This window comes from Erithacus rubecula, assembly GCF_903797595.1.
Source record: "Erithacus rubecula genome assembly, chromosome: 10".
NCBI classification, from domain to species: Eukaryota; Metazoa; Chordata; class Aves; order Passeriformes; family Muscicapidae; genus Erithacus; species Erithacus rubecula.
In genome coordinates, this window is record NC_136662.1 from 2149433 (window position 1) to 2176307 (window position 26875).

General features: G+C 41.8%; 1 protein-coding gene and 1 long non-coding RNA gene across 3 annotated transcripts; one reads left to right on the plus strand and one right to left on the minus strand.

The window, feature by feature from the left end:
* Positions 1-1709: 1709 nt before the first annotated feature.
* Positions 1710-22684, minus strand: ATG4C (autophagy related 4C cysteine peptidase). 2 transcript variants are annotated; one of them, XM_079313654.1, is made up of 13 exons: positions 22536-22684; positions 22205-22296; positions 19863-19993; positions 18987-19070; positions 18150-18383; positions 15491-15827; positions 13526-13596; positions 12844-12980; positions 10590-10668; positions 9849-9925; positions 6920-7039; positions 2724-3205; positions 1710-2389 (listed from the first exon to the last, which is right to left on the minus strand). In XM_079313654.1, exons 3-12 carry the CDS (start codon positions 19936-19938, stop codon positions 3035-3037), a joined length of 1386 nt encoding a protein of 461 aa, XP_079169780.1. In that variant the 5' UTR covers positions 19939-19993; positions 22205-22296; positions 22536-22684; the 3' UTR covers positions 1710-2389; positions 2724-3034. The 2 variants fall into 2 exon arrangements, with proteins under 2 accessions (XP_079169780.1, XP_079169781.1); XM_079313655.1 differs by having other exon boundaries at positions 22437-22581.
* A 1337-nt stretch (positions 22685-24021) lies between these two features.
* Positions 24022-26580, plus strand: LOC306805807. The gene is made up of 3 exons (XR_013775298.1): positions 24022-24555; positions 24662-24768; positions 26315-26580. It is a non-coding gene; the product is annotated as an uncharacterized lncRNA (long non-coding RNA).
* Positions 26581-26875: the final 295 nt, after the last annotated feature.

Below are 26875 nucleotides of genomic sequence, written 5' to 3' on the forward strand. Positions count from 1 at the left end.
CACGAATTAATTGCCTGGTTTTCAGCAGCTAATGCAGACGAGGTAAAGAGAATTACTACACGATTAACATAGTTTCCAATTAAAGTCCCCTGTAGTTACCCAAAAACATTAATTTCTAGTACCTTGGTAATTTAACTTGTGTCACCCATGTACACAAGTGCACCGGGGCATTTTGCTTAAACCATGGACAAAAAAACATGATGAAAACCCCTGAAAATAGCCATGAATTTTTAACACTAATTTGTAGCAGGCTTTAAAGAAAATGCTGTGGTGAACTAAAGGATTTGCTACAAATTAAAGGATCACAACCCAGCTGCTCTTCTAGCACTGCTACCTTTCTTTCCCTCAGTTAGACAGGGAAAAACTTTCACAATTAAAGATCAAGGATGTTTCAACCACTACATTTTTTGTCCACTTGGAAAAAGACTGAGAGAAGAGAAACCATTCCATCCTTCTAGGGAAGTTTGCTGTTGGAATGGCAGAACCACATTTTCCTTTTCATTTCTGTACTACAGGTCTTGTAATTCCATGTGAATATTTCCATCCCAAGAGTTCTGAACCAAAGGCCTTTGGAAGAGCAGCTCCTTTCTGCAGACAGCACAGGTTTAGGGGGCTCTGTGCACGTGGGATTTTTTGAAGGTATCTGAATTCAGGTGGAGTTGTAAAAGGAGGAAAATTCATCCTTCAGTTCCCCTGTCAGCCAAAGCTCCTGTGCTGCAGTGGGTGGGTGGCCCATGATGGACCTGGGAATTCAGCACAGAGAGGCACAAAGGCTCCTGCACAGGGATATTCCCTCAGTGCACACCACTGCACATTTGTGCCCTGCACAGCTTCCTTCCCTGCTCAGCCACAAAACCACCAGGCTCCAAGGTAAATCTTCCTGCAGTCCATCCCTGCAGGCTGCTGGTGGCTCTCCCTGCTCTCCTGAGGGAAGAGAGGAGAGCACCAGAGGAACCAGCTCAATGACAGGAGCTGTCAGTGATGCAGCAGCTGATTGCTCTGCTGCTCCTCACTGGGAAAGCAAAGCACAACTTGGTGCCTCAGCTCCTGCCACTGCCACCCCAGAACACCCTGAGGCTTTCCCTGATCTTTGCTAAAGCTGCAGCTCCTTGTGCTCCACTCACCAGCAATCTTCTCTCTTCTAGCTCTGACATCCACAATTCTCCTCATTTTGACATCTAAATTCCATAAACATGTTGTTTACTCCCTCTTCTGGGCTATTAATGAAAAATATGAAGATCAAGCCAAACATCCTCACACACCTGTTAGTAAAAAGTCAGATTATGCCAAATATTAGCAGGATGCAGCAGTGCAGAGGTTACTGATTCAGACAAATAATGTGTGGGGTTTTTTTTCTTGAAAACAAATGAACATTTTGACTTTTTGGAATATTAATTAATACATGCAAATGCACTCTCCAGCCCTGACACAGACCTGGTCTAGTTCTGCCTGAAATGTATCCATTAATCACTTCTTGCTCATAAAAGGTGCTTTAATGAACAAACATGATGCTTATTATTTGGATCAGCAACACTTGTGCCTCTGTGCCTGAGCAGCACTTAGACCAGGTAACATTTGGTTTACAACACAACAATAAAATCTGCCTTTATTGCAAATAAACAGAGTATTCACACCTTACAATATTGGTTTAGATGCAGGATTATATTCACTTTTAGAGGATCTAATATTAATATAAAAGGCACATGCACTTTGTGTTTTCACACCTCTTTTATTTCCCAAGCAAAGTTAATATGTTTTCTTAAATATTGCATTTACTTTGTTAAAACATGAAACCATTTCTGTACATTTGTTTGCAATCTGAGAACACACACCATCAAGTAATCATTTGTACAGTAACAACACATATCAAAACAAAAAATCATCACAGCCCAGAATTTTCCACATCCACCCCCCTTTGCTTTGATTTAAAAGCTGCTCTGGCAGGACAAGCCTCACCATTATGGTAGTTGAAAAAGGAAACAAACACTGCTCTCTTCTAATAATTGTCTCCAGCTGCTTTGATTGGTTGCAGTTAATATTAATAGTATAACCTTTAAAAATTGTGGGGAAAGGTAATACTTTATCTTCACTCCTCATATTAAGGCTCCAAAGCAAGCTTAATGAGAAACCATTAGAAAGTCATACTGCTAAATAGTATCTTAACTCCCAATTCAGCCTATATAATTATGGAGGGCTGCAAGTGACAGTGGCTCCTGATCCATCAACCTCACCTTTCCAGCAGGAGCTGCTCAGGATGGTGGCAGCAGAACTGGTGGGGCCACACAGCTGGGACTTGTCCCCTTCCACAGGAGCAATGGGGTCTCCTCACCTGTGGATGTGCATCCCTGGAAACACCCAGCCCCAGCTGGCAGCCCTGCTCAGGAGGGGCCTGGAATGGCAGCACAGCAGGGCTCTGGGATCTGGGGACTGGGATCTGGGAACTGGGATCTGGGGACTGGCATTTGGGACTGGGATCTGGGGACTGGGATCTGGGGGCTGGGATCTGGGGACTGGCATTTGGGGACTGGCATTTGGGGACTGGCATTTGGGGGACTGGCATTTGGGGGACTGGGATCTGGGGACTGGGATCTGGGGACTGGCATTTGGGGACTGGCATTTGGGGACTGGCATTTGGGGACTGGCATTTGGGGACTGGCATTTGGGGACTGGGATCTGGGGACTGGCATTTGGGGACTGGCATTTGGGGACTGGGATCTGGGGACTGGGATCTGGGGACTGGGATCTGGGGACTGCCAGGCCTTGCAGGCACACCTGGCTCTGAGCAAAGCAATCTCCCTTCAGCACCACAATGGCACAGACACTCCTCCAGCCAGCAGTGAGCAAAAATAATTAGTACATACATTAGCAACTGACATCTTAAAGACTTTTAACATATAAAACATTATCATCTTTATGAAAATAGATCAATTTCAGCACAGGCTTGCCTTTTTGGGGAGGAATTCAGGTACACTTTTTATAGTTAAAAGGCAAGTGTTTTCCTGGACAGCTGCCAATGCTCTTGTGTAAAATATCCTTAAAGCAAGACAAACTCCTCTGTACTAAATCTCTTTAGTCTTTTCTTCTCATCCTCAGAGAAAAGGTCCTTTTCTTCATGGAGTGGACTGGAAGCAAAGTCATAGTCTCTAGAATGACCCTTGACAAAAGTAAACAGGGGATATTTCTCCTTGGATGAAGATTTCAGCATCTACAAAGTGAAACACAAACCAGGTAAAACATTAATTGGAATTAAAATGCAGCAAGCACTGATGTTCATCTGATGGTGACTGCCAAGTAAAAAATGCATTATTTTAATTATCTCATTAAACAAAAGCTTTGCACAATTTAAACATTTCCTCCTCCTCTTAGAAATTTACTTCCCTTTCTCAGGTAGCTGCTAATTTCCTGCCTATCCCTGTTTTTGAGCACACAGATCACTGTATGTGCTGGTGACTCAGTGCAACAAAGAGAAAAAGAAAAGGATAAAAGACAGAAGATAAAAACCTCTACAAAATAGTTAATGGCCATCAGGGTCTCCTCAAGGCCAGGTGTGAATCCTGCAGCAAGTGAGCATCCTGGGGAGGGGATTTTATTGTAGAACCAATCAGTGTTTTCATTAGAAGTTCAAACACATTCATCAATGTCAATAAGGAGCACCTGGCTCAAACCAGGTTGGTGACAGTCACAGGGAACCAGGGTGCCCAAAATCTACATCTATAAATAAGAAAATTGAGAATGAAGAAAGGGGGTGCAGGGGATGAGAAACACTGAAACAGATCAGCAAAACAACTTTAAGAGCAGATAAAACCCCACTAAATACTGAAAGACATTTCAGCCTTTCAGGGTGTTTTGGCCACTGATTTATTTTTAAATTTGTTTTACTTTTTCTTACCTGATTGGGAAAAAAACAGCCCAGTGTTGCAGTGCCTTCAGAACACTGTGCAAATCTAAAAATCACTGAGCACCATTTCAGGAGAATAATCAGTCTAAAATCCCCAAAGAGATCTTTAAAGAGTAAGAACTATTTCAAAAATGACAGTCAGGTATTGAGAGGGTGTTTAAAAAATAAGAAAAAAAAAATCAATCCCAGTAAAATCCTGGGGTTCCACTGCCTTGTCTGTGCTCAGCTTTACTGAAACTTCCATCTCCACAAAATCTCTTCCCATGCACTGAGGGAACCCTGAACACAGGAACTGGGCAAGGAAATGCCAAACCAAGTCCAGGGGAACCTGGTCAAGGTTTGTGTAACTCTCATCACACCACACCTCAACAGTGACCACAGAGAATGTGAAACTCTGCACAACTTGCAAGTTTCCTCTAGACACCATTACAGTGCCAGCTAGAGGAGTTTATTGATAAATATCAGGATTTTCAGTAGTTCAGTGTTAGACTGTCCCTGCTGTCACTGCAACAAGAATTCTTTGTGCTGAACTGAACCCATGTTTAACCCTCCCTCAGCTCCAGTTGTTCTCATTTCAGCTAAATCTGGGCCACAAACAGGCAAGTTACAGGTCTATATTAATTCTAAAGGATTATTTATTTTCTGGCATGGGTTTGGATAGGGAGACAGCTCCCAGAGAGGAGCCTGAATATGGTTTGGAGAGTTGCACCCCTCACTCCACCTGGCCTCAGTCCTGATGCCCTCATTTATCTGTCCCTATATAAGGCCCAAAATGTTTATCCTCAAATATTAAACCTACATCTTCTCTCTCACCTCTTATTATCCAAAAAAACAGGTAGAACCTGGATTTGTTAATCCAGCCTCCATAGGGCACACACTGAGCTTCAGAGTTCAAAAGTTATCTCACTACAATTGCAGACAAAGGGAAAAAAAATGGAAGAGAAGGAAAACACAAAGGATGTGAAGGAAGGATTGCAAGATCAATTGATAGAATATTTCTGACATTGTCCCTGTATCCAAACTTCCCTCTCTTTTCAAACTGACACTGCCTGAAATGTATTTATAGAAATTAATGTCACTAATATTAAAGAGCTCCTATCTAAAATACCAGGATAATAACCCCACCACTTGGATCAGTCAAGAGCATTTTCACAAACTGTGTTCAGGAAAAAAACTGTACTTAATCCCAAACTTAAAAGAACAGAAACAGGGAACAGGAAAAAGAAAACTTCTACTAGGAATTGATTTTGCAAAGAGATTTTTTTTTACCATGTTATGACATTTTATGTGACATAACAGGAAAACTTCACTATTTAAACATTCCATGGATCTGCTGCTTAGGAATTTCTGATTCTTTATATCTATTTTCTACCTCTCTGGGTAAGAATCAAAGGAATAACTTCAGCATCCATCAGTATCTACTTATTATAATCAGCATTAAGTTTTAAAAAATGCTTTTTTGGCTGTAGTACTAATACCACTAGTATTAATTAACTAATTTAGCTAGTACTAATACCAAATGCTGGACAAACATTAATTAAACCCTTGTGCTGCTGTGGTAACTGCTATGGTTGGAATATTCCCACTGAGCCCATTTGCTGCTGCATCCTTTTCCCAGAGCAACTTTTGAACCCACCAAACACAGAGCAGCTCACAGAACACACTGATGATGCTGCATTTCATACCCTCTCATACTGGAATAACTAAGGAGAAAAAAAAAACTAGATTCCAATTGAACCTAAATGAAGCCAGAGCAGAATTTCCAGGAGAAGGATGGGATCAGACAGATTTGCTGGGTGGCATCTGCTCCTTGGGGCTCAAACCAGAGCCCTGCACGTCCCACCAGAAAAATCCCCTGGTGCTAGGGAGAGATAATGAACAATTTGGGTTTACTCCAACACTTCCCTGCCCAGGGCTGGGCTGTTCCCCAGCACCCCCGGGCTGCAGGGGACATTGTCACTTCACGAGTGCCACCTCGTGGGCCCGCCCCACCCCGCAGCACAGCCGGGTCTGCTCGGCCTCCCATGGACTGAGCTGCACTGCTGAGCACAAAAACACCAGCACTGCCTGGGAAATGCACCAGAACAGCCAGCACTGCCCGGGAAATGCACCAGAACAGCCAGCACTGCCCGGGAAATGCACCAGAACAATCAGCACTGCCTGGGAAATGCACCAGAACAGCCAGCACTGCCCGGGAAATGCACCAGAACAGCCAGCACTGCCTGGGAAATGCACCAGAACAGCCAGCACTGCCTGGGAAATGCACCAGAACAACCAGCACTGCCTGGGAAATGCACCAGAACAATCAGCACTGCCCGGGAAATGCACCAGAACAACCAGCACTGCCTGGGAAATGCACCAGAACAGCCAGCACTGCCTGGGAAATGCACCAGAACAGCCAGCACTGCCCGGGAAATGCACCAGAACAACCAGCACTGCCTGGGAAATGCACCAGAACAGCCAGCACTGCCCGGGAAATGCACCAGAACAACCAGCACTGCCTGGGAAATGCACCAGAACAGCCAGCACTGCCTGGGAAATGCACCAGAACAGCCAGCACTGCCCGGGAAATGCACCAGAACAGCCAGCACTGCCCGGGAAATGCACCAGAACAACCAGCACTGCCTGGGAAATGCACCAGAACAGCCAGCACTGCCTGGGAAATGCACCAGAACAGCCAGCACTGCCCGGGAAATGCACCAGAACAGCCAGCACTGCCCGGGAAATGCACCAGAACAGCCAGCACTGCCCGGGAAATGCACCAGAACAGCCAGTACTGCTCACAATGGCCAGGATTCCCTTCCCTTCCCTTCCCTTCCCTTCCCTTCCCTTCCCTTCCCTTCCCTTCCCTTCCCTTCCCTTCCCTTCCCTTCCCTTCCCTTCCCTTCCCTTCCCTTCCCTTCCCTTCCCTTCCCTTCCCTTCCCTTCCCTTCCCTTCCCTTCCCTTCCCTTCCCTTCCCTTCCCTTCCCTTCCCTTCCCTTCCCTTCCCTTCCCATGCATTTGGGAAGTGCAGCACTTACCTTGGTGATTTCTTCAGATGCCTTCTCAAAGTCCTGCACAGTCCTACAATAAAATCCTATGGTGCAGCTTGGATCCATTTTTTTGAATGACATCTTTTTGGGAGAAGGACAGTGGAATGACTGCAAGTTTCCCCATTAAAAAAAAAAAAAACCACAAAAAACACAGTTACAGTCAGGAATGACACAGATCCACGTTTTTATTTTTGTCCCCACCAACAGCTTTAAAACATCCAATTCCTTGCAGCACCTGAATTAAACCCCAGCACACACTTTGGAAGTCATTTCTCCCACCCCCCAAATATTCAAGTGATTCCAGCTTTCCCTGCTGTGTAAAGCCTCTTGCAGTTCAGGCTGCACTCCCCAAACTTCCCCACACACCAGGTTAGTTTGGAATCTGTCAAAGCTCTGCTGCTCCCAGCAATACTTTATGAATATTCCCAAGGCAGAGAAGGTGAATGCTCTTCTGCAAATTGAATTTGTAACAGCTTTTGCACTATCTTACTGCTTTACTACCACTGCCCAGTGCCCCTTCCCTCCCCCAGCCTCTATAAAAGAGACATAATGGAATAAACCAACCTCATGCATTTCCCTTCAGTAAATGAAATGGGTTCAAAAACCCACAAAACACACAAAAGCAAAACCATATTACAATGATCTACAAGTAGGGAAAACCCAAACATGGCCTGCTTTACAAATGGGCTTTTCCTAACATGAAATCTCTTTCCCTGACAGGTGCTGCCCCACCAGTGCTGTGCTGGAAGACAAAACAAACACAGAACCCCCTTCCCCATGCTGCTCTCAGTTTATCAGAGAAAAAATAAGTATATCCCCTCTACCCTGATTCTGTGGTTATTTATTACAGGAGCTGCAGTTGTGGTGAAGCTCTTTGTCCAATAACTGTAATTATTTCCTCACTTGCTCTCAGAGGGAGCCAGTCCCTTCTACTCTGCCTCTAACACAGAGGATGACCCATCATCCTCCCTTATTAAATCCCTTTTTCTGCCAGTCACAGAAATCAACCCACAGAAGACAGCACTGGGTCCCAAACTCCAGTGTAACCATCCCTGCAGCAGTTTTACACAATAAAATATATTGTTCTTTCCTGGTGATTACAAACCTGAGAGGTATTTTTGTAAAACCTCTGCTAAAAAATATCCACAAAGATGATTAGGGCTATTCATGCTGAATTGATTTTAGTCACTGCTTGTTCTCCTTAGCATTCCCATTTTATAAAAAGCAATTGTATTTTTAATATTAATTCCTGAGTCACCAAATGCATAAAAAACATCAAACCCTGCCTTCCACATCCCATTCCAGCAGCAATCCTGTCCCTACAGCTGTGCAGGAGTTTAATGCTGCACAAATCACTGCACAACAAAGAGAAGTGGGGAGGATTTTTTTTTTCCCATTCCTCCAAACAAATGGATGCTGGAAGCCAATACAGAGTGGATTGATTTCCAACTTATTCTGGACAATTTGTCAATTTTGAAAATACTCCCTACAGATAAATCTAACAAGCAACTATCCACACTAAGAAAGCAATTTCTGTTTACTTTTGACATTTCTGGACAAAGATATAATACTATTAAATGCACCAAGCATTAAATTGCAATCTATTTTCTGTCTGCAGGAAAGCATTAGGATGTGATCAAGCCAAGCTGGCAGCTTGCATACCTTCCAAACACAGCTTAAAACTTGGTGTTATTGGGAAATTCAGATTAATGCCAGTCTGCAGCACAATTCTGAGGCTGAGTCATAGGAACAGAACCCAAAAGATGTGCTGTTGTAGTTTGGCCACTGCACCACAGCAGGACCTAAGGAATTCACTTCAGCTCTGCTTTGTGCTCTTCCCACCTTTTTCTGGTTTTTCCCAAACTGTAAAATCTTCAGAGGCAAAACACAGTTATGAGGATAAAGGGGAAGGCTCTGGCACTCACCAACTCTTCCTCCAAATATCCCAACAGAGCAAACCTAAAGGCATCTCTAAACACACCCAAACTTCCTGGCTGGGATATTTTCTGACCCATTTTGCTGCTGTGTTCTTTTGCTTCATTCACGACCTTCTCCTTTCCTAGAGAATCTGCCACTTCTATATTACAGAAGATGCTAATTCAAGCACTTTGTTAAGCATAAATTAACAAAAAGAAATTAAGAAAAGTATGATGTGTTTGCTTTAAGGACTTGACATCAGCCCAGTGTAGGTCCTTTGAGATTTTTGATTTATATATGAATAGTTTTCCTGAACACTGTTTGATGGGATTTTGCTCCAGCTCTGTTCTGCAGCAGCTGCTGCTGTCCTGGCTGTGATGTCCCCTCAGGCTGCTCCTACTGAGCCAAGAGCTGCTGGAAGTTCACCTGAATTTGGGCACAAGACAAGGAGGGTTTGTGGGGTGGCCCTGAGGATGTGACAGTGAATGCTGAGGCCACTGAGCATTTCCTTATAGCTGATGATGTTTTCCCAGGGTAGCTGTAAATTGAGTTCTCTTATCAGCTCCTTTAGCTCCATCTACTTCCAGGCTCCCACTACTGAATACCACAGGAATTCTCCCTGATGTTGATGGCAATATGAATAAAAAAAAGACCAAAAAGACAAACACTCAACCCCAAATCTAAACAGGTTTCAGATCTACACATATAATCTATTTTCTTTGATGGAAAATTACTCAAATAAAGTGATCATCTATTTTGGAGATTTTATGATCATTAAAAAGAAAACAGATGAAGATTAATGAAGTAAAAATTAAACTTCCATATTGAGATTTAACCTCTGGTCATTTTTGTTGATTATAGGCCTATAAAGAAGGGCAGGACATTGATAAATAACATGTAACTGTAAAACCATAAAGCTGCAGCTAGCTAGAACAGCTCTAAATAATTAGTGTTTGATTCATATGGGAAGAAAACAGTGCCAGCTCTATATCCATAGTACCTCAAGAGGGAAATCCTTTATGCTGACATCTACAAAAGATTGGCAGTAATGAGGATCCATGTAAATCAAACTGTCATCTGCAAGGACAAAACAGAAGACAAGTAATTCAAAAAACACCTTATTATTACACTGCTTACAATCCAATTTCTATGCAGAACAGCTGGAAAAAAAGCCAGTGAGTAACTGCTTGCCAGGCTGATACTCATTGACTGAAGCATAGGTTTTTGCAGGACAGATTAACTTTTGCATAATCAAATATGCTTGTATAAGCAGAATTTTTATAAAGTGATGAAACTGTCATTTAATTTTTGGTGATAAAATTACTTTTACAAACACACAATTATATTCTGGAGTTTGCATATGAAAAATGTATCGCCCTGCTTCATCCTGACAGCAAGAATATATTGCTTGTCATTTAGGCATCAACTAACACCACTTAAAGCAGGAGAGAGTAAATACCTAAATAAGAACTGCCAGGCAGGAACAGCAAATGCTCCTCAAGTTTGGTGAAACAGATAAATTATGCCTTGTTTATGCAACAAGGGAAATTAAATGTACATTTTACAGAATCCAATTACTCCGTGGGGTAAATGACAAATGGCTGGACTTGGGGAGATGTGATGAATTAATAAGGTGCTCATTTTACTATTTTAATCATGCTATTTCCCACTGCTTCAATATTAACTTCCTAACTCTGAGAGAAAAAAATATTGAGGAGACATAACACATTCATACACTAACCTTGGAATCCAGCAAAGTAATAGGACTGCTTGGGTTTGCCACCAATAATGCCAACACAGTACTCCAGGCTCAAAATGCCCTAAAACAAGAACAGGGAATCATTAGGATTAACCAAACTATTAAAGTGAATTAAAATGTTTGCTCTTTGCTCTTTTAGGAAAATGGTTTTGTTTTGTTTTTTAAGGAGTGACTCCATGACTTCCTGGGGCTTGACCAAAGTGAATCCACACCAGCAGATATTCCAGAGCAAGTCCTCCCTCCCCATGAGATACCCACACACATTTTTAGGGAGGAAACAAAATATCCTGTCACACATTGAGCACCAGCTCCTTAGTCCAAATATCCCAAAGAATTGAGATTTACAGCTTTCATACACATTTACATTCTGTGCCCTTGGGGACTCTCTTCTTTTTGCACTCGAATGGACAAGCCTGGCCAGAGCAGCAACTTTCACATCCTGGGGAGAAATTCCAGTTGAAGTTAAGACTAATTACAAGGTCCAGCTCCAAAACCAGCTGCCTCAAATCCAGGGAGGAGAGAGAAACACACAACAGACAGATCTCCCTGAGGCTGCCTGGGAGGGCAGAGGAACCAGAATCATCTGAAGGCAGAACTTTTGGGAAGGGGACACTACTGAGTGTAAGTAGGGAACTTTTCCTTCAACAATAACATTGATATTGTCAGACTACTAATACCAAAGGTTCTCAAGATAAAATCTTCCCTGTTTAGACAACGATAAAGTGACATTAAAAACCTTCCCTGAGATGCTACAGAGTCAAATCCAGCGTGGTTTATACAAGTGAAGGAAGTGATGCTTATTTAAAATACAAATGAGGAGGTTTCCTTAGAAAACTTATTTAAAATGTAAATGAGAAGATTTCCTCAGCAAATGATCTGAGCATCACAGAACATTCAGGCAGATCAGAGGCAAAGGCTCCAAGAGCCAAGGAGGGGAGAACAGAGAGGAAGCAAAACTGCTCAGAGTAATGGATAACTGTTTAATCTATGGCAAGCTTCTTGTAAAAGTGAATTATAAAAAATTTATCAATTTTCACCCATAAATATAAAATCCTTCGTAGAAATTACCTCTTGTGCTACATTCTAAAATCTGCATTTTTAACTTAAAGCCAGACTCCAAGAAATGTGGTCACTTGTTGGGAACAGTCAAGGCAGACACTGGAGTGACTGATTCAGGCAATTGAGAGCTCTCTTATCTCAGCCTCCATCAGGCTGCAAAGGGCAGCAGCAGCAATCACTCACTGGAGCCAGCTGAAAACTAAAACTTTCCCAAACCAACTGGCTGAAAACATGAGGAAAATAATCAGGGAAGAACAATTTAAAGTCATAACTTAAAAGCCTTCACCAGTCTGTTTTCCCATGCCAGTAAAATCAAAATGTTTTCCTGAAATGTTACAGGAAGGGACAGCCACAAAATAAATCATGGAACAGACTCAGCTTTTGTCTGTGCTACCACACTGAGGTAATTAAAACTGAATCCAAAATTTAGACAGATAAAGAGGAGCATGGAAAATGAACTAAAAGCAGCAGGGCTAGGAGAACAAGCCCTTTCCTAAGAGGAGCAAGAGGCAGAATTACAGCACATCCTCAGGTGTCTGCAGAACCTCTGCTGGAAAAACCACAGCACAGACTTTTCCCCCTCTGCCTTCCCCTTGAGTTTTCCTTTTTTCCAGCTCATTTTTATTGTGGTAACTGCTTGCTACACCTGCATCACCATCCTCAGAAACATTGATCCAGACAGTGAAAAAACAATTAAAGTAGTGAATAAAAATATTAAATAATTCCATGGGAACAAAGAGACAAAAGAAAATGGGAAGAACAGACAGGCAGTAACTTTAAACCAGTGGAAGCATTTTCTTATTTAAGAAAAGAAGAAAAGAGTAAGGAGTGGAGTGTATTTATATTTGAAAATGCTGCCTGATCCTTAGTTACATATGCTATTAGAGTCCTGCTAGATTAAATTACCATTTGTAATTTGAGGCACTGCATTAATGTCTTTTCAGGTGGCTGCTGGAGGAGCAGGACAGTTATCACTGCTTTACCAAGGGACATCATGTGCTCTGCAATTATGTCTGATCTTGTAATAGGGAAATTTCAAATCTGTAAAGTCAAACTTTACAACCTTCAACTGTAAAATCCCCACCACACGTTTAATGGGGAGAATTACCCTCGTGAAGTTGCTTTTCATATCCCCTTGTGCTACTCTTTGAAAAATGATTGAACTCTCATTTCATACCTTTACAAACTCCAAGTAGTCTGTGTTTGTTCTCTCTCCACCAAGTCTCACAGGAACCAATATAATTACAGCTTTTGTGCCTGCTTTCCCAGAATCCAGAAAAGAGCACTGTCTGTCAATAACATCAGAGCTGTAGACTGAAACACAGAAACATTACAATTCCAAACAGAACCTGCACTTTTTACAGACACACCTCCAACATCACAGTGTGACAAACTGGAACTGCAGCCCTTCCAAACCTTGCTGCCCTCCTGAAACACAGCCCAGGTGACTCAGAACACTGCTCAGCCTCCTCATTCCCAGCAATATTTTGTGGAATGGGAGTTGCAATGCCAAGGAAATGCAGAAGGGGTAGGTTAGGAGAAAGCCAATAAATATTTATTGCTGCATATAAACTTCTAAAAGGAATAATTAAAGCTTGAAAGCTTCCAACTAACAGAAATATCTACATGTAAAAGGAGAAGAGGCAATGATTGATCTGCTGATTTGGAAATCCACTATAAAATACCAAACAAGCAATGAACAATCTGCACATATCAAGAGCCCCTTTGTCTACATAATCTCAATTTTGTGGATCTACTTCACAGGGATTTTTTTTTCATTTAAAGCTCTATTGTTAAGTGCTAAATGAAAAGCATAAAAAGCATCTAAAATGTTGGCAAAAACCTACAAAATCAGTTACCTGTACAATCCTGAGCAACATAGACTGTTATTCCCTGCAGCTCAGGGTCTCTTGCTTCTTCAACAGCTTTTCTAAATACAAACACAAAACTATTTAACTTATCATGCATTAAAAAAAAAAAAAAAAACAAAAACAGTAAGCAAAGAAATTATTTTAGATTTTTAGAAACAGGTTGATTTTAATTGCTTGTGATAGGAGTTTTTTTGTTTGAGTTTTCAGAGGAGTTATTTTGTTTAATTCAAGTCACCTTCCTGATAAATACAGGTAGTGGGGTGGGATTTTTTATTTGTTTTTAAACACTGGATCCAAGATCCAGCCTGTATCTTCCACAGATATCTTGGACCATGTTTTTCCCAAGTCAAGATGACAATGTCTGGCTATTTAGAAGCTATTTAGAAATCCTCAATAAAAGGCCCCAAATCCCACAATAACTTACAATGAAATTAATATTCACTACCTTATTTCTTTCTGTTTATAACCATTTTCTGTCATTTCTATTGATGATAAAGGTTAAGTTTGCTGACAAAAAAATACTAATTTCAAATCATTAGATCTCTTTATTTGACCTCAGTTCATATAAGAAACCACAAATTAGCTCCTGGAAATAAAAAGTTTCACCAAAACTTTCAAAAAGATAATTACAATATTAAGAGTCTTTTGAGAAGACTAAGAGTAACAGACCTAAGAAGTAAAAAGAAAATATATGTTGATGGTCAGAACCACAGTCATCAATCAGGGACAACATTTGTAAAGAAAGGGAACTGTTCAAAGTAGAGAATTTACCTTTGAGATGAAACACACACCTGCAATAAATGCTCACTATCCCTTTATTCCCCACTATATTTTGAGGAATGCTTTAATGTATTCATTCCCAAGTTATGAGGGAGCTGTACATTGTCAGTGCTGCTGGAAAAGAGAAAGATCCAGCAAAGGAAATCTCTGCAGGGCTGGAAATCACCCCTGGGCTGAGGTGAGTGTAACTCTGCACCAAACCCCTCCTGCTCCCATTGGGGAGACAAATAATTTAATAGATAATTTATTAAAGGAAGCAAAAAATTCTGACTGCTTCCACCATTGAAAAAAAAAAAAGGTAGAATAAAGCACATTAAAAATGTTAAACTGTTTGCATCTGCATGGATGAACACCTGATTATTTCAGTACAGCTGCACTTCAGATTAACATAACATTTACACTAAATATCCAATTCTTCAATATTTATATATATATAAATATATAAATGCATGAACTTTGCCTTCTGCTGCTTAAATGATTTATCAGTGATTTGGTTTATAGGTAAACTGGAATCCACTAATAAAAAAATCAATATATAAGACTACAAAAAATTCCCCAAAACATTCAAAGAATTGGGTATTGAGTCTCACAGTAGGGAGAAATTTGACTTTCGACTTTTTTTTTAACCATGCTGAATGTCACAGACCCTTTACTTTTACTGGGATATAATTATAATATTAATAGTCCCATACATTTACAGTTTCACAAGAATTTGATGTGTGCAAAGAAATGCTGAAAACATCAATTTTAGCTCTGACATTTCATTACACTATCAGTACATTACAGCCCCCAGGTTACAGTATAAAAAAAAAAATCTCTAATGTTATGCATGTTCCAAGGTTGAAAGAGTGGTTAGTTTTTAGGACATTTCATTAAATGCAGCTCCACTTAAAAGGATTTGGGAGAGATAGTTGGGATTCTTACAAGAAAACAGGAATGTTGTGTTTTTTCCTGAAATAAGATTGACAAAAGCTCAGCATTCAGTTCCTGCACCTGCTGCTATTTCCCTTCCTGCCTGTGAAAAAGCTCTGGAATTGCTGCTGATATGGGTGCTTTACAAAGCCAATAATGAACAGTTTGCTGCTCAATTAGGCTGAAGTAATCTCAGGACACTCAGAAATGCTTCTCTGTGATGTGCCAAAGGGAAGGAACAGAGAACTGAAGATGTTTTACCTCAAAATGTGAGCGACCACGGCGGGCCCGTACCAATCCCCCGCCATCTTCCCGGACTTCTTCCCGTACTCGATGAGCTGGTGCAGCCCAAAGGCTGCCACTGGGGAGTCCCCAAACCAGGAGATGATTTTCCTGTGATAAATGTCATTCCTCATCTGGCTGCCATCCCAGTCCCTGCTGGAGGGGCGGCGCTGGGGCCGGGGCTGGGGCAGGACCTTGGGGTCCCTGTCGGCCGTGAGCGACGCCTCCAAGGAGGCCGTGAGCTTCCTGACAGTGCTGCTGGTCCAGGACTCTGACTCACAGCTGTCCATGTCCAGAGCTTCTGGCCACACCCAGGCTGCAGCAGGAAAAGGCAAAATCCACATTAACACCAAGATTAAAACACCAGTATTAATTTTATGGCACAATAAGCAAAGCGCTTCCCTTTGTCCCCCACGCTCCTTAAGGCAATAATGTGCATTTTACACATCACTGTTAACAGGTGGACAAAGAAATCTAGGAGAGCAGGATTTGCTGAATAAACAAGATACACCTGATTACAGGTTAGAACTCTCTTACATATTAAATCCATGACCAGTACTACAATACTATCCAAAAACCTTTTATCCGTGTCAAACAAGAAGTTTCAAAAGCTCTTAATTGTTCTTATTTTTCAGTTATTAAAAAACCAGGCAGAGCTGAGGAATTATTGATGTAAAAGCAAATATTTCTTCCTGGCAAAATGGCAAAGGAGATCAGCAGAAAAACAGGCAGGATTTTTTTTTTTCCACTAAATTAATTAACTCTTTTAGATTACAAGGCAAACTTGTTTAAATATGATTCAGCACAGTATCTTCAGTCTGCTTTTCCAGCTGAAGGTTTCCCTACAGATGATGCATTCCACACAGCATTCCTCCTACAGAATGGGGCTCAGCAGGCCCAGGGAAGGTGCCTGGAATTCTCCCACAATTCCAACAAGAATTACTCCCAGCTCAGTGTGACATCCTTGCTGTTCTGGGCTCTCAGCTTCACATTCCAGTCAGTGTCTCCAGCACAGGCATTTCAATGTAAAACTCACTTTTTAAAATCAAAACTCATTCACAACAACATTCAGCATTATCTGGAACATTCCACACAGCAGAGGAAGTGTAAATATCTCAGCCAGAAACTTCAGGCAAGTTTTGCTTCCTAACAGAAACAACACCATTAAACCAGAATGAAAACATCTCTGGGAAAAGAGTAAATATCCATGAAAAACTTCTTGTAAACACCTAAATATGTTTCCAAAGCTGCCCAGACCTCATAAAAAGTTTTTCAAAAGATAATTCACCAGCTGTCAGAAGACCAAGTGAGGAGCAAAGTAGCCCAGAAAGGCCATCCCTACTCCATCTTTCTGTGGATTTGGATTGCCACAGAAACAAGAGCACTCTGGAATCACCCCATCACCTTCCCAATTAGGATACAAGGGGGACATGCAAGGAATTCTTTGGAAACATGGATTTTAAAGATAGAAACCTGAGGCTTTTTTGTTTGGGGTTACTTCCAAATGAGCCATTACACTCCTGCTCACAGGGAGTCTTCTGGGCAGGTCTTGAATTTCTTCTTAAATGTATATATAAGAAAAGTGATATTTAAGGGATTTGTGCTCTCAGCAGAAGTATTTACACACTTTTTGATATGTGCAGTCAGTTGAAAGAGATAATGAATGTTTTCTGAGTTAAATATCTCCAGCCAAAGGCACATTCCCTGAGCCACTCCCACAGTTCAATCCTGACTCTGTGGTGCAGCTGGGGCCTTGTTCTCAGCTTACATCAGAGCTGCACAGCAAGGGCAGAGTGGGATCAAAATAGGCTTTCAGAAGGATCTTCTGCTCAAGTGTTCCTGAGATCCCACAAATGGCTGAGGAAACAATGCACTGTGTTGTCTCAACCCCCCCCGGGTGGCTTCAGGCTCTGCCTTGGGTCATTCTCAAGCAAGCAATCAATGATTGTTATCAAAGAGACTGGGATGGAAAGAAAAGGTGTTTAACTCTGACAAACTAAAATATCTCTCTGCAGGACATGGCTCAGCCTGGAAGAATGAGGAGGACATGGACACTCAGCCCATGACAGCAGGAAGTGTCCCACACAAACTCCTAAAGCTTCAGCTGGCTGTGACTGAGGGAGGACTTTGAGACAATGTAAGGAAAAAAGGGAAGTTCCTCTCTAAGTACACGGGGGGAAGGGAAGGAATGACACAGTGAACGTTTCCACACAGAGAATGATGTATTGAAGTTAGATTAGAATCCTTCTAGGAACTCAATATATTAACACCAGAAGAAATTCAATAATGGACAACTTTAGAACTGCTAAAAGAACATCACTTCTGCCATAGCCCACAGCTATGGGCTGGGGAACTCACTTCTACATCTGGAGTTCAAGAAACAATCAGATTTCCAGAGAACTGGGCATGTGCATGGCTGAGAATACCCAGGCAGGGGGATCACACTTGTTTTAACTCACACTTGGATATTGGGAACTCCACACAGGTTTGCTTTGGCACACTTTGGCTCTCAGAAATGGAAGGGCAGGACAGCTCAGTCTCTGTTTTCCAGCAGGAATGAGGAGCCCACAACCTAAACCAGCTGGACCTCCAGATTTGGGATAAAAAGAGTGTACAGAGATCTCCTCTCCTAACTCACCTCTCCCAAGGAAATGAAGCATCAGCCCCTGAGCCAGCAGCATCTGCCCTGTTCTGAGGGTGCAGCCCCAGCCACAGTCTGTGGTTAAAGCAGAGCCCTTGATCTGAGGGAATTCCTCTCTGTAGGTCAGCCAGATCCTAGAAATGAAATCTCTGCGGAACTCCTCCACATTCCCTGAAATCTCAGGGGTGATTCTGTCAAAATTGGACCCATCTGTAGAGAGTTCCCCAGATTCTGCAAGGCAAAGCAAAGTTTAAGCTCTAATTTGTTATGGTACTTCTGTTATTCAAAAAGCAAGTAACAAGTATCAAATTTAGAAAAATGCACAATTGCTGCAAATACAACAAAGGAAAACTGAAAGGCAAACATAACAAAAAAGTGCCAGATTAAAAAAAATCAAACAAAAATCAAAAGAACAATGCAGACACCACTGTGCCACTGGAATCACTGACCTGCTTAATTCACCCAACTGTGAATGGTCAAATAAAGAGAGACCTAAAAAAACTGCACATTGGAAAGTGATAACAAAGGTGTTGGGAATACTGACCCTGATCAGGTATTGTCACCATTTTCATCAGGAAATTTTAGAAAGAAAATCTCCAGCTGATGGTAAATGAAGTGCAAATTCCCACATTTTTACAGAAAGCACAAGGTTTTGGTGTAAAATCTGAATAAAGCAGGTTAAGATGGGTTGCATTAGAGGTGGACATTTAAATGAGTATTTTCAAGGTTTTTTAATATTTACATTTTGGATTTGGTAATTGTTAATGCCAGTCTTTCTAGAAGATTAGAAGATTAAAAATGAAGACTGGAATGAGTGAAGTGCTCTGTACTCACCCTCAGTTTTGAAGTGGTAACATTTTCCCAGCAGAAAGACTGGAGAGTTCCTACTGAAGTAAGTTTTTGTTTTTAACACCCAACCTAGAACAGATGCAAAAAACCCACAAATTTGTGACTGCACTTTCCAAAAGGAAATACTAACAGCATCTGGTTAAGCCAAAGGTAACCCTTGAAAGAGGAATAAAAAAAAGCATTGAAATTGGGTTTTGGTCTCATATAAAAATCTCATATAAGGTGCAATGGCTACTATTCCCTTTCAACCACTTAGCCTTAAAGAAAGCAGAATAAAAAAGTAACTTTTCATCTTGTCACACATCCCCAAAACTCAGTTATGATTAATCAAGGTTATCAGAAATCTGGTGTAAATCTGAGCAACCTCAGTCCTAAAAGGGAAAACAGAAAAATCAAGGACAGATTAGTAAAGAGCACACTTGAAAATCTGATTGCTCATAAATGAATTACTGATCTTAGCTGTGGAAAAAATGTTACTCAAGGATAGATTGTTCAGTGGAGTTTGTATCTCTATTTTTTTTCCATAAAAGTCCATTTATAAATGAAAAAACCCAATCTTTGTGCAGATGTGTCCATATTATCCCCATTTAAAAGCCTATGCAAATCTGGAATAATTTACAGAATATATTTACTGTTTGCAAAAGAAGTAATTAAAAATGAAATTATGAAAGATTTATTTGGAAAAATGAAAAGCTAAGGAAGTTTTTTTAGTGGGGCTAATTTGTAACATCAAAGAAAAATTGTTTCAAGGGCCATATTGCATTTTTAGTATTAAAATCAGTTATGATTCCATTCATGTCAACAAGAAACACTCCATTCCTTTTAATGAGGACAGACCTTACCACACTCTGCTCCACTTACTGTATTTCATGTTGTGCCATGCAGACATAAACTTTGATTTGATCTTTTCTACTTCATCTGTCCCCGTGGCCTCCATATTCAAATTCTAGAGAAAAAGCCATTGCTGTCTTGTGAGGCTTTCAGCTCTGCTGCTGCAAAAACCAAAATATAAACACTCAGCATCCCCCACTCAGGCACTTAAGCCCAACATGGCCAGGAACAGCAATAAACTCACAGAACCCTCCACCACCAGGCACTGAGAAGCAATCTCGTGTCCCATGAATAAGTAATCAAATAATTTAATTCCAAATATACACCAATAAAAGCACTACACAAAGCTAAATAAAAGATAATGTTCTCCAGCAGCCTTGTACCACGAGCTGCTCCAGAGCACAAAACCTGTGCTGGCACATCAGCACACTCATTTTATCAGCAGAGAGGTGGAGAGCTGTGATGCAGCTCACTAAATAGAAAAGATGATTTCTGCTGAAAACAAAAAGCACTTTTTGTGTTAAAATCCACCACAGTGCAGGTTAATTTTGTTAAAAACTCCTGATAAATATTCCAAGGAAATGAATCTTTACTGGTTCTTTCTGCACTGGAAGGTACGACAGATTTCACCTTAAAAGCAACCTAAACTGGTAATAATTGGTAATTAATAAATAGGTAACTGGTAATAGCTTTATCCCTATTTCTAAGAAATCTGGGAAAATGGGACAGAATCCTCCCCACAGTCCAGCTGCCCCATTTGTAACAGAAATTTGGTATTAATTAACAGAACTTCCTTCACCAAGTGTATTCTGTCATGACCACCTTGAGATACCTGGCACAGGAAGTTTTCCTGGTGGTTTTTGGTGGCCCTTGCACAGACAGCTGAAAAATTAAGAGATCCTTCTTCAACAGCAGCTCTTGTGGGACATCAAAAACTGATCAACACTGGGACATCACTGCAACCTTCACAGAATTTTAATCTAAGTTCTGATAACACCAACCAGCTGATGACGTGAGCAACACTGAACTTCCTCATTTCATGAATAAACTCAGGCCAGGAGAAAACCTCCTTGCTTTAAATCTAGAACTGTATTTACCTTTCCACATGCTATTCTCCATGGAATAGGGATCAAAAGCAGGACAAAGACTAAACTGTGTCACTTCTCTCCACTGGGAATGTATTTTAAATAAACCCAGTCACTGACAGTGTAATTAAGGAGAGGGTGAAGATGTCAGGGTGACAGCAAAATCTGAGCTTGAGGGTACTCACACAGATCCACTTTTTGGAGATCTGAAATCTGCTGCCCAAACCACCCTAGCACATTTTCCCACTATTCCCTTGTATTATTTCATAAAAATCTGCTTTTTGACAGAATAAGAAGCAATGCCAACTCACAAACATGAGGGAAAGCTGATGTTTTTCTAGGGAAAATAACAAATGTCTATATCCCTGTTATGATTAGCCTTGTGTTAAGCTGTGGAAGGAAGAAAAGGAGAATTTCAAGCTGGGTTTTAACTTCCTGCCTTTTTCCCCTTCTTTTTTCTTTAGGAAAAAAGGGAAAGCCTGAGTGTATCACAGCTCTAGACAGCAAAGCTGCTAAGATGAACTTCTTCAAGAGATGTGTTTGGTCCTGTCTTCCCTCACATGATCCATCAGCAACAACCATTTATACAGACACCACCGACTGCCTTAAAAACCAACTCCTATAAAAGCTTCCTCTGACTAAAATTAAAAATGAAACAAACTCTACAGTTCTGAAAGGGCCTGAAGACAAAATTATGTAAATGAGAAAGAAGCTCATTTTCTTTTAGAAGACAATGGTCACCACAGGACATTTATCTTTCCTCCCGGTGCATTTCTTCTGACATTATGCTAAAGATGCAAAAAGGGCTTCCAAGAATGTTAACACAAACCAGGTATAATTTTTTCATGGAGAAAACACAGGTTATTCCCATCAGTGCAAGAAAGCATCAGTAAGAAATTAATGGAACAGCACCAGGAGAAGGTCCCAGGGAATAGAGATTGAAACCCAATGGGCTTTAATATCAAACTATCAAACCCAAAGCTAATGGTTTAATCCCGAAGTTGCCTCATTTGTGAAGTTCTCGATGCTGCTCCCACAAGGCTGGAATGAAATTCCAGCTCCCGCAGCCCGAGGGGAAGGACCAATGCTGGGAATGGATGTTTGCTCACAGGGATGGAAAAACACCCCAAAAACCCCCAACAACAGCATCTGCTCTTATAAACAGCAACAAACCAACGCCAGCTGCCGGTGAGACCGCAGCGGGAAGGATGAACGAAGCCTCAACGGGATAATTATAAGATATATTATCTCTTATTAACTAAAGACTTCTTTGGTTTTCATTGGTACCTTGAAGGAGCCCGGAGCGGCAGCGGCCACAGGCAGCGAAAGCCACACGGAAGAAGGACGGCGAGCAGCGGCCGCAGGTCATTTCTGAGGAGCTGCAAACACACACGAGGACAGTTAGAAACGATACTTTGAAGGCGGCTCGGAAACAAAACCAGATTATTCCTTAGTCTGCAGCAAGGACGGAAAGCTTCGCCCGAGCAGGACTCGCAGCCAGGCAGGAGCCCACACGCACCGCGAGAAGGGGCTCGGCGGCTCTCGGCCCCACAGCACACGGCCGCGCCCGAGCCGAAGCCGCGGAGAGCCCGTCCCGCCGCCGCCGCCCGCCGCTCACCCCTCACGGAGCCGCCTCCGCCATGCCCGGGGCCGCCGGGCAGCGCGCGGCCTCCCGGCGCTGCTCCGGCCGCGGCGCAGCGGCTCGCGAACTACAACTCCCGGCGGGCACGGCGGCGGGGGCGCGGCGCGGCGAGCGGCGGAGGCGCGCGGGGCACTCTGGGAAGTGTAGTCCGGCGGGAGCGCGGCTGGGAGGCGGGAGGGAGGAAGCGGACGGAGGAAGAGGAGGGAAGGAGGGAGGAAGAGGATGAGGGAGGCGGCGGGGCCGGGCCGCGGCTGCAGCGAGATCTGGGGAAGGAGCAGAAATCCGAGCGCCTTTACGGGCTCTGGGCTCTTCTTAACAGCTTCACTCTTTGTTGGTTTTTTTTTTTTTTTTTTTTTTTTTTTTTTTTTTTTGAAGGGGAGTGTTTTGATTTTTTTTTTTTCGTGGTTTTCTTTGAGGGTTTTTTCTTCTGAGCGTGTGGTTTTTTTTGAGTGGTTTCTTGAGTTTGGTTTAAGTGGGTTTTTTTTTTCTGCTGTTGGTCTTCCTTTTTTTTTTTTTTTTTTTTTTTTTTTCCTCCTTTTTCTGCACTGTTTTTTGGTTTTGTTTTTTTAATTCCGTGTCTTTTGATTCCTCCACAGCAAAATACCTTCCCTATCTCCAAATTCCCTGAAGGATTTCGGTTTCCAGCCTAAATACCCAGCTGAGTGTGCTGCGATTCAATTCTCCTTTATTTCCTCTCTAAAAGCCCCATCAAAACCACTACATTTCCTTTCACACTCCTGAGGGCTTTTTTAGGGTTTTTAAAAAGGGTTTTGTAAAGTAAGTTCTTCATTAATCTGTTTGTCTTAAGCTGCTTTAAAATACTCATTGCCCGGATCGGGAGCCGAGGGCTTAAAAAAAAAAAAAAAAAAAAAAAAAAGTGCAGGATTTGTGGAGGATTGAGTTGAATTTCTCAACTCTCTGCAACTGGTATTAGTGCTCACCATCCCAAGAAGGGTGAAATTCAGATATTCCTACTTTCCCTGGCACTCACCAGCCCAATTTTGGGTCCATGAAACAAAGTCATGTGGGTTTATTTTTTCCATTTTGTGATTTTACTGCCTTCTGCTGGTCAGAGATGATCAAGCTGAGCTTAATTTTTTTATAATCAGCACATGATGTGAAATTTAACTGCAGTGCAAATGCCAACAATAGATGCTTTGTGTATTTCTTGTTTGTTTTTTTTTTTTTCCTGCAGCCTCACGGATATATTTCACACAGGGTTGATCAGTAAAGAGGATTGTGGGTTTTAATGTGCACGCTACATCTTGTTCCAGGAGTCTGCTGTTGGCTTGGAGTGGGGATGTGGCAGATCACCTTTCTAATGCCACCCTGCCTCCCAGCTCCCTGCTTGCCCTTTGCTCCCAAAATAAAAATAAAAAAAGAGATATAAAGCTAAAAACCCTGTTGTGTTTGCATAAACTCCTGCTCTTTGCATAAACTGTGGCCCCACAGCAGTGCAGAATGAAGGAGGCCTGCTGCCTCCTGAATTTCATGATCTGTTTTAGGAATTATAGTTGTTTAAAGTTTTATCTTTGCTTTTATTCCCTGAGACAGAGATGGATGTGCTTGTCTGTCTGTGTAGGGGCTGCAAGGTGGAGAGCTGAGGAGCTGGCAAGGCTTGGATCTGCCTAAATGTTGTACAAAGAATTATCCACTGATCAAAGGAAATGTTCCCCTTCCTGCTCTCAAATTTAATAACCATGCCCTGAATTGATAAGCCACACAAGGTGCCACCTGGATATACACTCTAAATCCCTGGGCAGGCAGCTTATGAGAGGGAAGATATTTATTTTGTTTTATTTTCCCACACAAAACAAAGCTTTGTTTGCCAAATAATCACTCAGGCAACCATAAATAATTGTCTGGAAAAGAGAGAGTTTTCTTCACATCCACTAATTCCTATTTCTGTAGGAAAGGTGCAGTAGGAGTGGGAGAGAACTGAATACAACAAATTTACAACAAATGCCACAGAGTTCACACTTTCAACATTTTAAAGGTATAAAACCATCTCTGAGCTCCATTTGAATGTTATAAGGAGATTTTAAAAATCCATGTTCCTGGAAAATATTTATCTCTGCTTTTTTTTTTTTTTTTTTTAATAGGTAAACAAGGTTGGTAACACCAAGTGGCAATGGCTAGATTAAAAATTAGAGGAGATACTCTGATTTGTGGAGATACACAACATTTGTCCTCCTAACACTGCAGAATGGTAAGAGAGCACTGGGCAGTGGGAAATGGAGCTTCTGCTCCTCTTCCTGCCACTGTTCCATCATCTGTAATCTGCAATATATTTAGAAAAGCTCATTAAATTTTTGACCAAATGTGCTTTCCCAAACATTGTTGCCTGAAGAGAGAGACCTTGGGTCAAGTAGCTGGAAAGAAGGGAATTTTTCCTTGTTTATTTTTAGTTTCACTTCCTAGGGAAGTAAGCCATCTGTGATTTGTTTCCCTCTGGAAAGTTTTGAAACTGCTCTGCCATTCAAGATTACAGAGCCTTAGAGATGTTAAATAACTCCAGTTTTTGTGGGAGTAGCTGCTCAGGTAAAAGGAGACTCTGGAACAGGAAAAGGGGAAAACATGGGAATTCAGGCTGTGAATTTTGCTCTGATGTGCTTGTCTCCCCCAAATTAGCCAGCAAATTTCTGCCTGTACCATTCAGTGCCTCCAAATCCAGATTTCCTTTATCCCAGTGTTAGGGTAAGGAAGAGGAGGCTTCAGTAGGATACTTGGAAAAGTCTGTGCCCAGGCTACCCTTAATGTTAGATCCTAGTTATACAAGAGGAAATAAATCACATTAATGCCATTTATAGAGTGTTGAAGTGGGAAAGGTGGAGAGCTGTGTTCAGAGCAGAATCATCACTACAAAAATGATAAACACGAGCAGGAATTAATGGAAGCTCAGTTTGGAAGACTTTGAGTCCTTCTCTGAGGAGATTTAATTTCCTGAACCCACTTTTTGAAGTGGAGACATCTTAAAATGAATGTGCCAGGACACAGTAAAGCAGAAGTGAAGCTGCCATCAAACACCATGTGAAGAAGGCTCTGGAAAGGCTGGTACAGTTCTGTGGGTCTGGAAAGGAAATAACAGGGATGTGAGGGATAGAGTCAAGGAATTTGGAGAGTCCTCACTCCTTAAGTCTTCTGATTTCCCATTAACCCAGCAGAATTTGGGTCCTGGGCAGAGCAGCAGCACACTCTGTGTTGTAGACTGTCCAGAGGAGATGATGTTTGTGCAGTTCGTGTGCCACATGCAGGTTTTATATTTAACATTTGCAGGGAGAGGCAGGTTTGGCCCTTGCCGGGTGCTCCTCGTTCCCCACAGCTGCCAGGAGGTGGCTCTCTGCATTTGCAGTCCCTGTTTACTGCTTTGTTTATGGAATTACACCAGACACGTTTTCCCTGGAAAATGTTTTCCCTGAGGAAGTTTACGTCAGAACAAGGAAGCCCCGGGCTCAGTAAATAATCTGCTAACAGGCAAGGCAAGGATCAGTTCACTTTTGTCCAAATGTTTTCTGGTTGTGATCCAAAGGGATTTTTCCTGTGCAGGACCTAATCTTGTAAGATTATTTCTACCAGGCTCAAGGAGTTATATCTGTGTTGGTAGGGTGCACTTAAAAATTTGATTATAGCCCAGTGAAAGTCATTCTCAATTAGGAAAAAATCATTTTAGTCACGTGTTTCAAAGGATGCAGGTGGTGCATGGACAGGTACCCTGGTGAATTGATTAAAATGTTTCTTCATTCTCCTCCTTTCAGTGTGAGAGTGGAAGAGAAAATCCTGTGTCCAGGCCATGGACTCCTTTTTGGAGGCAGTGATGTTTCCCAAGTGCTGATGTGTTGTTCTGCTGGAATCCAGTGTGGAACAAGCCAGGTTCCTTCTTTGCTTCCTACAACATGGTGAAGAATTACAGTGTGTTAACTTAGAGTAACTGTTGAGTATCCTCATAATGCTGGTAAAGTTCCAGGTTTTAAATTGGTTACTAAGAATATGTAGCCTCTATTCAAGCACTAATTTAAATTAACTTGAGCTGTCTGGAGGTATTAATTGCATGTACACATCCTCTCCACTCTTGGTTTGTCCTCACCCTCAATCTGAGATACCAGACACCCTTGAGGACAATACATGGGCACAAAAAACTTTGTGCAAAATAAACAGTGTAACACTCCAAGTACATCATGAATCACGCACAATTTCCCCCTACATTAAAAAGAAAATGGTTCCATCTTCTGCTGCAGGAAAGCTGCCACACAACAGTTGTTTCTGAATCAGAGGGATCTGCTAGTTCCTAAAGAAGTTGTATTTTTTTTTTTTTTTGC

Coding starts and splice junctions, on each gene's coding strand:
- ATG4C (XM_079313654.1), bottom strand. CDS start 19,938: ATGGAGGCCACGGGGACAGATGAAGTAGAAAAGATCAAATCAAAGTTT. Junction 15,828..18,149: donor GCTTCATTTCCTTGGGAGAG/GTGAGTTAGGAG, acceptor TTCCTGCTGCAG/CCTGGGTGTGGCCAGAAGCT. Junction 12,981..13,525: donor TGTTGCTCAGGATTGTACAG/GTAACTGATTTT, acceptor TCTGTGTTTCAG/TCTACAGCTCTGATGTTATT.